The sequence below is a fragment of the Passer domesticus genome, chromosome 8 (assembly GCF_036417665.1).
Source record: "Passer domesticus isolate bPasDom1 chromosome 8, bPasDom1.hap1, whole genome shotgun sequence".
Classification (NCBI taxonomy): Eukaryota; Metazoa; Chordata; class Aves; order Passeriformes; family Passeridae; genus Passer; species Passer domesticus.
In genome coordinates, this window is record NC_087481.1 from 47,495,592 (window position 1) to 47,509,002 (window position 13,411).

The following is a 13,411-nucleotide window of genomic DNA, read 5'->3' on the forward strand; positions in this document are numbered from 1 at the left end:
CAGAGTGCCTAGTAAATGTGCATCCTTGCACAATGCTCTTCCCTCAGGATAGAGATAGGGATCTTGCCAGGATCATGTTCATCCTTCAAGAGCACACGATTCTCTTCTGAAAAGAAGAGAGGAAAGACCTTGTGAAAATCAAGAGCTACCATGAAAACAGAAGGGAAAAACAGCAGCAGAAGATATCAAAAAAGTAACAATTCTTCCTTTTAGTGGAACTCAGAGGTAGTTTGAATTCTTAATTGGAAAATTATCCTGTGCCTGCTACAATTCTGGCTTCAGGCTTCACATTTTGAAAACTGCTTTTGCAGCAGTTGGGGAAAGTGTCAGCAGGAAAAACTGACCTTTCCTGTCACTACTGCCTGCCTGCTCTCAGCATTTTGTCATGCGAGGGGTGATTAATGAATAGGGATGGTGGAGGATGTTGATTTAGCTCAGTTCCTCACAGTGAGGGTGCCTTATTTTACTCCCTGTGCCATCCAAGACAGCAGCACACATGGGTGCATTTTGTGAACCTTGGTTTAAATTTTGCTGTCTGGAGTTTATATGTACAGATCTGTTTGACCATGGGTCAGGACCTCAGGCTCCTGAGTGTTAAATACTCTTGTCTTTATAAGCCTCTGGACAGGGTTGTTAGCTAGAGCACCATGAAAGCATTTCCCAGCTACCACACTCTATGGGCTACACTTGGTTGTATAAGTCAGGGGATGCTGACATCTCTCCTCAACATGCTTTATTTGCTTAAATAATATTGAGCAGTGTATCGTTCAAATGTTCTTCAGAGTGTAAGAAAATACAAGGCTGTGAAAGTGTCTCTTCTTGTTTTGTTGCTGCTCCTGTATTGCCAGACCAGTGAGCTTGTTGTAGTGAGTTCTCAAGGCTAGAGAATTACAACAGGATAAAGGAATAGCTTTAGAGTCTGTGTGTGTGTTTTTGCAGCTGTGCTTCAGGATCTTACTCTTTCCACTGATGACTTTTTTGCATTCTTCGTGTAAAGCTCCTCCAGACAAATGATGAGAGACCATTTACTAAAAATACCTGAATTCAAGAGTCAGAGTAATGCATAGCAAAGCTCTGTTCCTTGCCAGTGGGAACAGATGTGAGGTGAGGCATGAAGAACCAGCATTGATTGGGGATCTGTTTTGCAATCAGTCATTGGTATAAGAAAGCACCTTGGTTTGAGTGAAGGAAGGATGACCAATGCATCACTTTTGAGCCTTATCTGCCTGCAGATAGAGCAGCCTGTCTTGCTTTTGTGTTGCAGAACACTTTGTAAGCTTTTCAACTTGTAGTGCACTATTTGAAGAACAGAGGAGTACTAGGGGTGCGCTGTGTGCTAGTCCTTTTTTGTCATCATTGTTATTCTGAAAAGAACCATTAGGCTTGTCAAAACTAATTAAGGGAACAAGTAGATGGCACTGGAAAGGAACTTCAAGCTAGAATGACATGTTTCAGGGGATCCCTCTCATTCCCTGGTGCACACTTGAAAGGCATTATGAATAGATCCACAGAGCTCATGCATGCAAATGCACAATGGTAACGAGTATTCCGGATTTTGTTAGGATATACTTAGGTTCTTCTAATTGCAATCCCTTTTAAAATGAATAGTACTGTGGCAGACTGATGTCTCTTATTACCTGGGCAAATAGTTTTGTCCCATTGCTGCAGGGGGAGATACGGTGTCCCCTCCATCTGGAAGGGAGGGACCCAGAGGATGTCAGGGGCCCAGATGAAGCCATCTGACATTGTCAGATGTGTGTCAGGACACAGCAAATGGCTCTGAGTAGGAGCTTGGTGTCTGGCTTCCAGAAGGATGGATGCCAGGAGAGTGCATTTAAGGCTGAATTTAAGTAGGAAACCTGTTGGTAAGGGCTGCAGGGCAAGTCCCTAAAGTGTTCCCAACCTTTCCCTCCAAGTGCTGGAATTACCACTCCGTTTCATTAAGTTGTGATGAATAGATATGATGGTAAGCATGTACATCTGTCTCTATTGGCATGTCATAGACAAGGGTGATTGTTATTGAATGACTGAAATTACAGCAGTTAGTGCTACTTGTTTGAGACAGGGCAGAAAATCTCTGCTGTGGACTAGAAAGATTGCCTTCCATATACATTGGGGACTAAGACTGCAGCACACTGTAATGTTTTTCACTGATATTTAAAGGAATTTCTGTGTATCTTACTGTCACTTCTAACCGTGTCCATTGGGAAGCTTTGATCCCAATAATTGTGTGATCAGAGGAACTCAGGCTCATTCTGGCATCCTTACCAATAACAGACAGCCCTTCTTCCTTGTGGGATCACCCTGAAACTGATGGTAGCGATTAAGGAGCAGACTGTTTCTCACTGTGAGTGGAATGATGAAAGCCCTGCCTGTGCTGCTTTGTTTTGTTGTGTTGGTATCTTTTGGCCACAATTCAGAGCGTTGTGAATGGACTTGCTATCGATGTGGTGCTTTCGTTAACAAGCAGTGCCAGTTTCTGTTACCTGCACAGTGGGTCATAATGTAGTTATTTTGACATTTGCAGCACTGCCTGATCTTAGCTGAACTCCAGCACATTTATATGTTTGTTATTGCTTCGGTTGCTGTGTTTTTTGTGGGATTCACAAAAATGTATCAGAGCATCTGTATTTTTAAAATTATTATTATTATTATTATTATTATTACTGTTTTTGCTGTTGATGCCCCAAGGATGAAAACGGCAAAAGAATGAGATAAAAATGTTTTCAGAACATTAGGGAATTCTGAACATTGGCTGGCTCAGAGGGAATCTATTATTTACAATCTACTGTATCAAATTCAACTCCCACCGAATTAGAAACTGATTTTTGTCATTGTCCCTTTTTAATCTAACCCTTTGGTTAACTCAGGAGAAGCAGCACCATAAATCTCATGGACATCTATGGATTTTTTTTCCCCCTGCCAGCCATTGCTAGGACTAAATGTTCATCTCTCAGTGATTCTTATCAGCCAGGACACTAATAATAACATTTCTGTTCTGGGCTTGACTTTCCCTCCTCCAGGAGGAAAAGTATATTTTTAATGTGCTTTGGAAAATATTTTTTAGGGAGTAAATAACAATGCATAGGAAGATTTGACTTGGGGTGCTTAAGTTCCAGCTAGTGAGATAAAAGAAACTCATTGTGCGTTTTTCATAATTGTCAAGGACCATGGATGGCACGGGATCATGGTGTGAATAATGAATACTTTCTCATCTTTTTAAAATCAGAAATTCACCATATGTGCAACATTTTTCTTCTGAAGATGGGGAAAAGGAGGTAAAGAATAGCAAGATTGCCCAGCAAATCACGGACAAATCAGTGAACTTAGTCTTTCATGTTTCTAATCAGCTAAATAAACCCTCCTTTTAATTTGCTTTCTGAAGGCATGAGGCTGCTGTGCCCTTGTTTATCCTTCAGCATTAAAACAAAACTCTAATTTTATTGGGTCTTGGGACAGCTCTCTTTGCTATCGCTAGAAGAGTCATAGTGGCCTTGATCTTGTAGACGAGGGACAGGCAGGATCATTCTCCCATGCCTGGGAAGGTTGGTGTAGCATGGTCTGTGTGGGAATACAAAGGAGATCAGTTGTAAAAAGGTGGAGACCTACATACCAGGTGTCCCAAGGAAGGTTTAAACTGGTTTTGTGCTCCTTCCCCAGCTCTGTCTGATTGCAGCCTTTCAGCTGACTGACTGTCCTCTCTCTCTCTCCTCTCAGGTCAGTGGCTGGTTTGGATAAAGAACCTGACCTTGTGCACATGGAAGCCCGGACAGCTGATGGACGTGAGTGCCTGCAGCCAGTGCTAAAAATTGGGCTTTGAGCCAAGAATGGAGTGGGAATGAGAATCCACTTTACCCATGTTACATCCCCATTCACTTTTAATTGGCAGGGGAGATGTTGGTCATGGGGTTTGATGTGATGTTCTTATCCTGACATGTAGGGGAAAGTCATGGGCAGCAGGGCTTGTGTCTGTGGAGGGAGTGGACAGAAGCACAGTCTGTTGGCCTAAGAACCCATCTATCCTGTTCCCTGTTTAGCTGTTTCAGTATCACATAGTTTACATCAATCATAAAGAGCTGGGCAACCAGCACTGTACCATGGAACCTCTGTGCATTTCCAGAGGTGCTCGGAACAGCTAGGTGGTACCTGAGAATCTGAGAAATTACCTGCAGAATGGCCAGAATGTTCCTATGCCCCTTTGTCTTGAAAGTATTTTGTAGTTGTGCTCATAGTGTGTGAGTAGGTGTTCCATACCAACACATTACAGGCTTGAAATGGTGCCTGGATCTGAAGCAGGAAATAGGAAAAAAATTTATCAACCTCTCACTGAAATAAATCTAGTCACATTTGCAGTGGAATGGATTCCTACATAATCAATCTCCAGCAAGATACGGTATTAGAAGTAAGTTGACTTACTCTCTCCAAAGTGTTTTAGATATTTCTCACAGGAACTGCAGCATAGTAATACATCTGCTCCGTGTGGAACTTTACTCCAGTGTGAGGAAATGGGAGCGATGGAACAAGTGTTCCATTTTGGTGCAGGGACAGTATAGAAAAACAAGATAGGATTGAGGAGTTAGAGGATTTCTGGGGAAAAAAAAAGCCTCATTTTTGTTGGTTGCAAACTTTTCTCTGTTTTAGTCAAGTGCTGCGTAGGCCAGATGTGTGAACAAACTCCTGTCTATCAAGATGGCTTCTCTGAGCTTGTGGATGTTCTAATATCTCTCACTGGCCTCCCACTGCTATTTAGTGATGGCAGCTGAATAAATAACCAGGCAATAACAGCTCAGGGGTGACAGCTGTTTGTTGAATATGTGGAAAAAGCAAAACAGGCCGACAGGTGGGTGGACAAGGTAGGGAAGCATCTTCAGTGCCTTTGCTGCTGTGTGTACTGTGGCAGGTATGATGGGAGAAGTGGTCAAATGCAAATAAAAAATCCCAAGCAAGCAAGCAAAGTGCTGATGGAGTCTGTTTTGAAACTAAGTTTAAACTTGCTCACCCAGCTATTTGAATGTTGGATATGTCAAGGATGTAAATGTTTGAAAGATGTGTCCCCAGCTTAAAGACAGCTCTCTTCCTTCAGGTCTTCTTTGCTCAGGGGTTTGCTCTTTATTCTTTTAATATATAAATTCAGCATTTTGAAATTGGCAGCTGATGGTGTTGAGGGTTTCACTGGAAGCCAGGCTTGGCCAGTAGTGTCAGCAAAACAGCCCCACTGCAGCTGCCATCCCAGATCTGCTGGGCTGTGCTGCCCCTGCTGGCCTGTACCAAAGGACTCCTCTTCCAGCACAGCACAAAAGAACAGTGCTGCTCCAATTAGAGTTTGTGTTACAAAGCAATGACAGCCTCACAGCTATAGACTTCCCCAGTGCTGTATTGTTCACCTCTGGGTGCTCAGGAATGGGGCACTGAACTTTTCTCCCAGTTAGTTCTGCAACAACACTGGGCCTTCATGTGAAATAGCTGAGGCACCTACACGTGCTGGAAAATGGGGCCCTGCAGTTAGTTCCTCTTGATCAGTAAACTTCTGATGAAAGTTTTCCTCAGTGCTATGTAGAAGAAAGGAAAGGCTTCTCTAATGCCTCTTTTAGGTCAGTTTGGTGGCTCAGTCACTTATTTGATGCATTAACAGACATAGATTTAAGTATGCTTAGTTGCTTAGTTTAATTCAGATAGAAGAATCCATGCCTTCAATATCACTGGTTGCTTGAAAAATACATGATTCTTCTAGGCTGGGATTTTTCTTTCCTCTTCTTCTGTTTGCCTCCATGTTTTTAAGTAAAAAAAAAAAAAAAGTAATGAGTAAAAGCAGTGGAGAAGGGAGGGGAAGGGATGGAAGTGCTATTATTTAGGACTAGACTTCTGAATTTGATAATTTTGAAATTTTTTAAAATTATATATTTTTAAATTCTTTTGCCATTAATGGGACTCAAGAACCTGTCTAATACCAATTCAGACAGTGGAGGCTAAAAGGAGCTTTGGAGCTGGGAACAGGTGGTGGGGCATGCTGGAATCTCATTTGTCCATAAATGAGTCAGAGCTATCAATGAGCTTATGGATCTGGGAGCTGGCAGTCCTGTTCACCTCTCAGCTGACTGTCCTTCAAGATATCTTGCCACGTGGTTTTGTCTGTCCAGTCATTAGAAATGGTTGTGTCTCTGAAAAACCCATCTGCCCCTGTGCCTAGTCTCCTTAAATACTGCAAGATGCTGATAATTCAAGTGCCTATCTTATCTCAAGATGTTCCCATCTTTTGTAGCAGATGAAGTTTTTCACATTTTTTCGACATCTTGAGTCATTGTAGTCATTGTAGCAGAATAATAATCCAGGATTGCATTTTTAAATTGTAAAAACATGTAGGAGCCTTGGGCATTGTGCCTTCTGCCAGAGTGTAATAGGAAGCAGCAAGGACAGGGCTGGATGCAAGGGAACTATTATGATGACACTGACACAAGCACCCACCAGCATTCCTGGGAAGGATATATTGAACTTTCTGATGTTCAGTGAGTTAATCTTCACCCCACTCACACACACACTGCAATAAACAGGATTTGAATTATAGGAAAAAGAGGGGGAGAAAAGCTAACCAAAGGATAAAACAGGGTAACTAATTCCTGGAGAGTCTACATGTCTTTTTCTTTGGGGGAAAAATTATGGAGGCCAGTGAGATTTTTTTCCCTCTCATAGAAACCTTCATGATGTTATGATTTTAAATCTTGCCTGACACCAGGCCCTGATTTAAGCTGAGCCAATCTGCCAATTCAATTTGTCTCTATCAACTATCCTTTTCCCTATTAGCCATGCTGGATAGCCATCCCAGGAGGAAGGCAGGACTTGCTGTCCTGTGTCTAAGTCACAGTCACCTGCACACAGGTTGGCCCTTTGCAGCCTTCAGCACAACAGCTTTGGTTGTTTCACTGCCTTCCTTCAGGGACCCCCACCTCTGGGGAGAGAGCCTCTTGTGCTCCTGCTTCCTGCCAAAGCTGGCATGGCTGGCAGGAAAAGATGAGACATGGTAGCTTGGCTTATTTCACCAGTTTGTCCCTTCCAATTTCAAGAAATTGTTTCCGTTTTGTCACTTCAAAAAGGGTAAAAATACACTCCAGAATCTCAAGATGGAAGACTGTGTTAAATAGCAATGAGGAGGTGGTTCAGGCTCCTCAGCTGGAAAATGGCTGTACATCTGTGAAAGCCATTCCCTAATCCTAAGTGTGGTGGGAAGGGTTTGTGTAGAGGCATGGATGCTGGGATCTGAGCTGCAGCAAGCCCTCCAAGCTGCTTGATGTCCATATTGCCACATTCACAGATGAGCTGAGGAAGTGGTTGGAGTTGCTTATAAAGCATAGAAATTTTTAATGCTGCCTGGGAAGTAGGGAGCCCTTCTCAACTCCTTTTGCAGTGGAACATTATAAAAATATCAAAAGTAACAAAAAATCCAACCCGCTAAAAGAACCCTGAAAACCAAAACACCCAAGCGTTTTAATTCTGGTGTTGTACAGGACAATATATGAATTGGAAGTAGTGCCCACATAGAAACAAGCTCCATTAGGCAATACACCCCCAGTGAAAGGTAAGGCTTTGGAAGCATGGCTTAGTCTCATGTCACCTGCCCCTCAGGGTGAATGTCCTTCTATCTCTTGGCTGCCCCAAATGAGGGTGCAAAATTACCTCATTCTGGAGGAGAGGCTGATAATAGCCTGAAAGTTAGGATGGCCTCTTCTCTCTTAATGGAGGCTTTTGTTGAGAGACCCTGTTCTTTCTGTGTGAGAAGATGTGCTCTGTGAATGGCACCCTTTTAGAAGCTTGAGCAGAGCCTTGAGATTGTTTCTTGCTTTGAGTTGCACACAAGTGGGAATGGAACTGGGTGCTGCTATATTTTTTATCTGATTTTTAATGTATTTTAAAGGGATTTCAAAATAAATTTCTTTGGGGAAGCAGGAAAAAAAACAAGACTTTACTTTATCTGGTACCCTAAAGCAGAGAGGTTTAAAGATATTTTATTTGTGCCTGTTTGGTTGGGTTTGGTGTTTTTTTTTTGTTTTTTTTTTTTTTTTTTTTTTTTTGTTTTTTTTTTTTTTTTAATAGGCTCGTATTGTAAAATATATGAAAATAAATAAAACAAGAGACTAAATGGAGAATGGGCAGTGAGTTACCCCCCTTCTCCACCACCATCTCCTTGTGAATTTTAATCAGGTGCCATCCTTTGAGTATATTTGATTGCTGGTGTAACACACTCAAAATGACACATTTCCCAATAGGCAGGAAGCTCGTTGTCATGTCAACACTTGTGATTTATCTGCATTTATTTGTGACAGGTTTTTATTCCTCTTCCCATTCTGTCACTCAGCAGCAGCAAATTATCCCCTTTTTGGAGGGATAAGAATATCCAGGCGACTGTGTGGGAGAACGTACTGGAGGGAATGAGCTTCTAAAAATACAACTCCTGACCTCTCCTCCTTGTTCTGCTTAATTTTAGAGCTACCTCAAAGAGCAAGTCACTGCTGTTGATCTCTTTGGATAGCATGGCAGCACATGAGATCCTCTTGTTTTCTGGGAAGTTGCTTTTATCGACTGCAAGGTTGTCTTAGGTTCCACGCTGAGGAGCTAAATAGCAACTCTGGGCCAAGTGTGTGTTTATCAGTTGATGAAGAACTTTAATTTATGCCAACTGAAAGTCTGACCTCTCTGTTTTTGCTGCTGGAATTTTATGGTGGGAGAAAGCACAGCTCTGATGCTCTGGTTATTGGCACTGTCTCTAGGTCAGGTGTTTTTCACCATACACTTTAATCACTGCCCAGTACTCTGAGCTGGCACCAGCAACATTTTCTGCTGCTTTAGCATCCTCAGTGGGACTAGGATTTCATTACTGCACCAGACCTGTGTGACTGCTCTGACTCAGCCCTTATTAACCTGGAATCCCTGGTGCATCAACCCAGAACCAGGTCTGCAGCCTTTAAACAGGGGCCTTCACTCACTGGGTGGTTGGGCATGGACCTTCATTAGATTAAAGCTTGGCTGTAGTTTGTGACTCTTTTAGACAAAATAATTTAGAAATTATTAGTCTAATTATTAATGCCTCTGATTTGCATTCTTTTTACATTTTTAAGAGTGTTGCTGGGACAAGGCTATAAAAGAGGAAACTATCAGTCTGTGAATCTTGTTTTAGAATTTGAGGAGGCAGTTAGCTGAATCTCTGAGGATTTCAATCGTACCCCCTAAAACTTTCCACTGCCCCACATATTGCTGTCACTGTAAGGACACAGACCAAGGACAAGGCGGGTTTTTTGTGGTGGAGAATCCTATAAGCAGCTTTGCTGGGCTACTGACTGTCTTTTTAAACTTCTCTTTTATCATTTTGGGCTCAGTTTGACAAGGTCCGTGTCACAAAGTTCTGTTGTGAACTAAAATCACTGCACCAGGCTCACCCCAGCCCTTACAAACTCGCTGTTTACTTCATTGATGTTCTGTCCTCACCCTTTGTAGAAAAGAAAAGAAGCATTTGAATCTAAGAGGCCTGTAAAAGTGCCAGAGTGCAAAAGATATGACCCTTTTATCACTCCAGCTGTCATCTTAGTAGTATTTTTATTTTCTTCCTAATTTGCAGTTTTCAGAAGAGCAGTTGAAAAGCAGAGATGGCATATTTAGATTACACACATCCAGAAACACAGTGCATTCATTGTTCTGTTTCATGAGGCCTTTTCTTAGCCTGACTGAAATAATGCTTAATCCCCTATAACCTCTCTCAACTTGCTGGAGGTGAGCATGTCTCTTCTTGTTCTAACTTTCTGTATATCTGCTTTCCCTTCTGTTTTCATGTTCTTCTCCCAGTCCTGTTCCTTCTCTCAAGCAATGTCAAGGCCTGACAGGATCCCATTAGTGTGATGGTCTTCTGTTCTTCTCTCTAGACAGAAGCATTTGATGCTTCTTGCAGTGCATATACCTTCTGTTAGGAATCTTCAGCCACTCATGCTATTTCATGGCCATGGCATTTTCATTCCGAGCCTATGTTTCCTATAAAGACTTAATTTTTGGGAGATGCTTGTGATTTTCACAGAAAAATAACTTAAATTTAATAGTGTTGATTTGGGCCTTTTTTTTTTCCTTTTTGTGTTTTACTGCCACAATTAAAACCAGTCAACAAGGCTAGGGGGTTTCAGAGGAAAGACAGGGCTATGATTTCCAGAAGGGTATAGGAATTGGTGAATTCTACCCAGGGTGGCTTCTGCTCTATTTGGTCTCATCAGCAGCTTTCTGATGCATTTATGGTTGGTACCCTTCATTAATGGGGGGTTTTGAACTTCAGTCTCAAAAGGATGTCTGCACAACAGGGAAGGGAATGGGGAATGCTGAAGTGTGGTGAATTCCTGACTTCAGAGGGCAGTTGCAGTATCAAAGGCTGCAGGCAGATCCTGAAATAACATCTCCCTAGTTGGAGATAAAACCTTCTTTGGAGCTGCTGATGGTGTTTACAGACAAGTGGCCCCTACCTGGGCATTTCTGACGTGTCCCTGTGCTCCCATTGCAGACACCCACTATTTGACCTGCCGGATCCAGGAGTGCTCCGAGACCAAGCGGAGCGGGCCCTTCTCGCGCTCCATCGATGTCAGCTCCCTGGTTGTTCAGGATGAGTACATCTTCATCCAGGTGCGTTGGCTTCATGCAAATGGGACATCAATTCTGCCTGCACAAGGTATTTCTTCTTAGGGTATATTCTTAGGATATTCTTAAGAGCTGGGAGTTCATCCCATTGGCTCTGCAGTCTGGGAGGGATACAGCACTTGATCTCCCTGCTCACCACTTGCCTTGAATCACATATTTTTAAAGTTTGTTCATTAAGAGCCCATGAATTTCACAACTTGCTATTTGTGTGGCTAATTGTAAAATACAAAGGAACTAGAAATGAATTCCGGAGAACAGAGAAGAACAAAGGAAAGGTATGAATGATTATTTTAGCCGTTGGAGAGGTTTATGCTGATTTGACAGTCAAGTATTGCTAATAGAGTGAACCAGAATTTGTAGTAGGAGGTAAAATAGCAGAAAAATTGAGGAAAGTTCTTACAGGGCAACTTCAAAGTGATTAGTCTTTAAATTTGTCATTTGGTGATAATTTTGGAGATGAGGAGAAAGTGTCAGAAATTGAATGAGAAACTACGTGTTTTTGAGATTTTTTGAGAATACATGGGCTGGATGGAACAGGGCCATCTCTCTAAATTTTGTGCCTGTGGAAGCCTGAGAATGAATAGTACGGTCTGGAAGAACACTTCCTGAAGATGTACCATTTGGTTGAAAACTGAGGGCCAGGCTGCAGTGATTCCAGATTGTAGGAAGCTCAGGAGACACAGAAATTACAGACATGGTGATGCAGGAGGAATAAAATGAGATGAAGACTGGATTCAGGTGGTACAAAAAAGACACATGCTTCCCATTTTGAATAACACTGGGTTATATTAAGCTCCTATTTTATTTCCTCGAGTGAGGATTTTTCTTGACCATATCCAAATTACGAGAAAGATTTGCTGTGTTTATTGTCAGACTTTCTTATAAAAGGGAAGACTGATAAATCTGTACTGGGATTAGGTGGAAAATCATATCCCTGTGGCCTAGGAGGACTGCAGTATGAAAACTGTATGCATTTGAGCAATATTGGCAGACTTCTGAAAGTAAGGGAGTGTGCTGCTCTGGAGATGACCTACTGCAATGGGAGCCACAGCTTCCTTTGGCCTCAGTGGAGATCCACTGCTAGAAAACACTGTTAATTCATTTTTTGCTACTTATTAAGTAATGATTTGACTAAAAGCAATGGCTTTCCAATTGATAAATGCTCTACTCTCCAAGGAGTATCTTAGGGAGACTCTCTTAATGTGGTGGTTTATGTCTGTGGCTAAGGGTGTTGTGGAGCATCCAGCTCTTTAAGCATGAGGCCTTACAGATGTTTCTCACTCCACATCTGTCATCTGTGTTAAAACAAGGCCACTCTGTGTAGAATCTTGATCTCACAGTGAGGACGTGGGCCTGGTGTGTGTGTTCCTCTGCCTCAAATCAGCAGTGAGCAGCTCAGGCTATTAGCTTCTAAAAGCTTTAAGTTTAAAAAAATAATCCCTGTGTGTGTGTACAAACACATGCATGTATGTATATGTAATACTCAAGTGTCTTGACTATTCTTAGCAAGGTTTTATTATAACTTAATGGGTGTTTGAATTGAAAATCACATCCCCACACTTTACAAAGCTGTTAAATATGCACACAGAACATTGCTGCTGCTTTGGGCAGGAGACTCTCCATGCCCAGGCCGTCTATCCCTTTCCCTGTGTTTTGTGTCACACTGGCGGGGTTTCTGTCTGTCCAGCAGCCTGCTGTAAGTGGCTGCAGATGCTGGGCAGGGATTGAGCCCACGCAGAGCTCGAGTGACGCGCGGGCACTTCAGATTCCCAGCACACTCTGAGCTGAAGGTGTGCTAAATCCAGGATATGGTCAATGGGCTATGCAGTGTTTCCTTGGTACGTGTGTAGGAGTGCTGATAGGTCCTGGATGTGTTAGTCTCACAAAGCATGTGGTATTGCTGCCTATTATGGGATGTGTCAGATTGACTGCTTGCAATGTCTCAGCGTGTTGTTCAGTCTGGGTAATCTTGGACAGAAGTGTAGGAGCCAGGTCTTTAGAATTTTAAATATTAGACAGAGATGAATAAATAAATATCAAATTAAATGTTAAGAGCTTGGTGAGGTTTAATAGCTGCATAAAGCATTGGTGCATGAGTTCTGATATGTCTGTTCTGGAACAAATCAGAATTAATGTCTTGGAGTGGAGAGAGGAGCTTTCTTTAAAAAACTTTTGTCATTAAGCCAGTAGATTTTTATTCAAAATCTGTAGTCAGTGTTCCTCTAAAATTAGAGAGATCAAAAACTTCAGGGGCAATTTATCTCTTATTTCACCTATTTCAACATGAGCTAGGTCTCTCTTTGAGTATGCCTTTCTCATTAATATTTGAAGGAACCTAAGCAGAGTTTAGTGCAAACCCCAACATTTTTGACAGTTAAAAATAGGGAAGATGAATTCCAGCTGTTGATATCAATGTCTTAGATTATCTGCATAGAGTTATTTACTAGTGAATATCCTTTCTAACCAAGTTGATAATCAGGCCTGCACTGTAAGATTCCTGGAGAGCATTAACTTGTGTAACTGCACTTGAAGCAAACATGATACTATGATCCATAATAGATAGGGGAAAGAAGAACACAGAAGATATTATAAAGCCATTATATATCAACAATTCCTGTTGTGCAGCACTTCTGAAAGGATCTTTCAGAATTGCAGTACAAAGAAAGAAAATGAGAGTGATCTTATGCTTGAAAATTTTATCTGTTGAAGAGAGTTTGAAAAGACTGGCACTTGTTACCAGGGAAAAGAGATA

The 13,411-nt window shown here is 41.9% G+C and overlaps 1 protein-coding gene across 2 annotated transcripts in view; it reads left to right on the forward strand.

The window, feature by feature from the left end:
• SORCS3 (sortilin related VPS10 domain containing receptor 3) overlaps positions 1 to 13,411 on the forward strand; it is a 275,567-nt gene that overhangs the window by 189,598 nt on the left and 72,558 nt on the right. For both annotated transcript variants that reach the window (XM_064431239.1, XM_064431241.1), the window contains exons 6-7: positions 3,718 to 3,782; positions 10,526 to 10,644. In XM_064431239.1, coding sequence (XP_064287309.1) covers positions 3,718 to 3,782; positions 10,526 to 10,644 — 184 coding nt within the window. The remainder of the gene's footprint in view (positions 1 to 3,717; positions 3,783 to 10,525; positions 10,645 to 13,411) is intronic.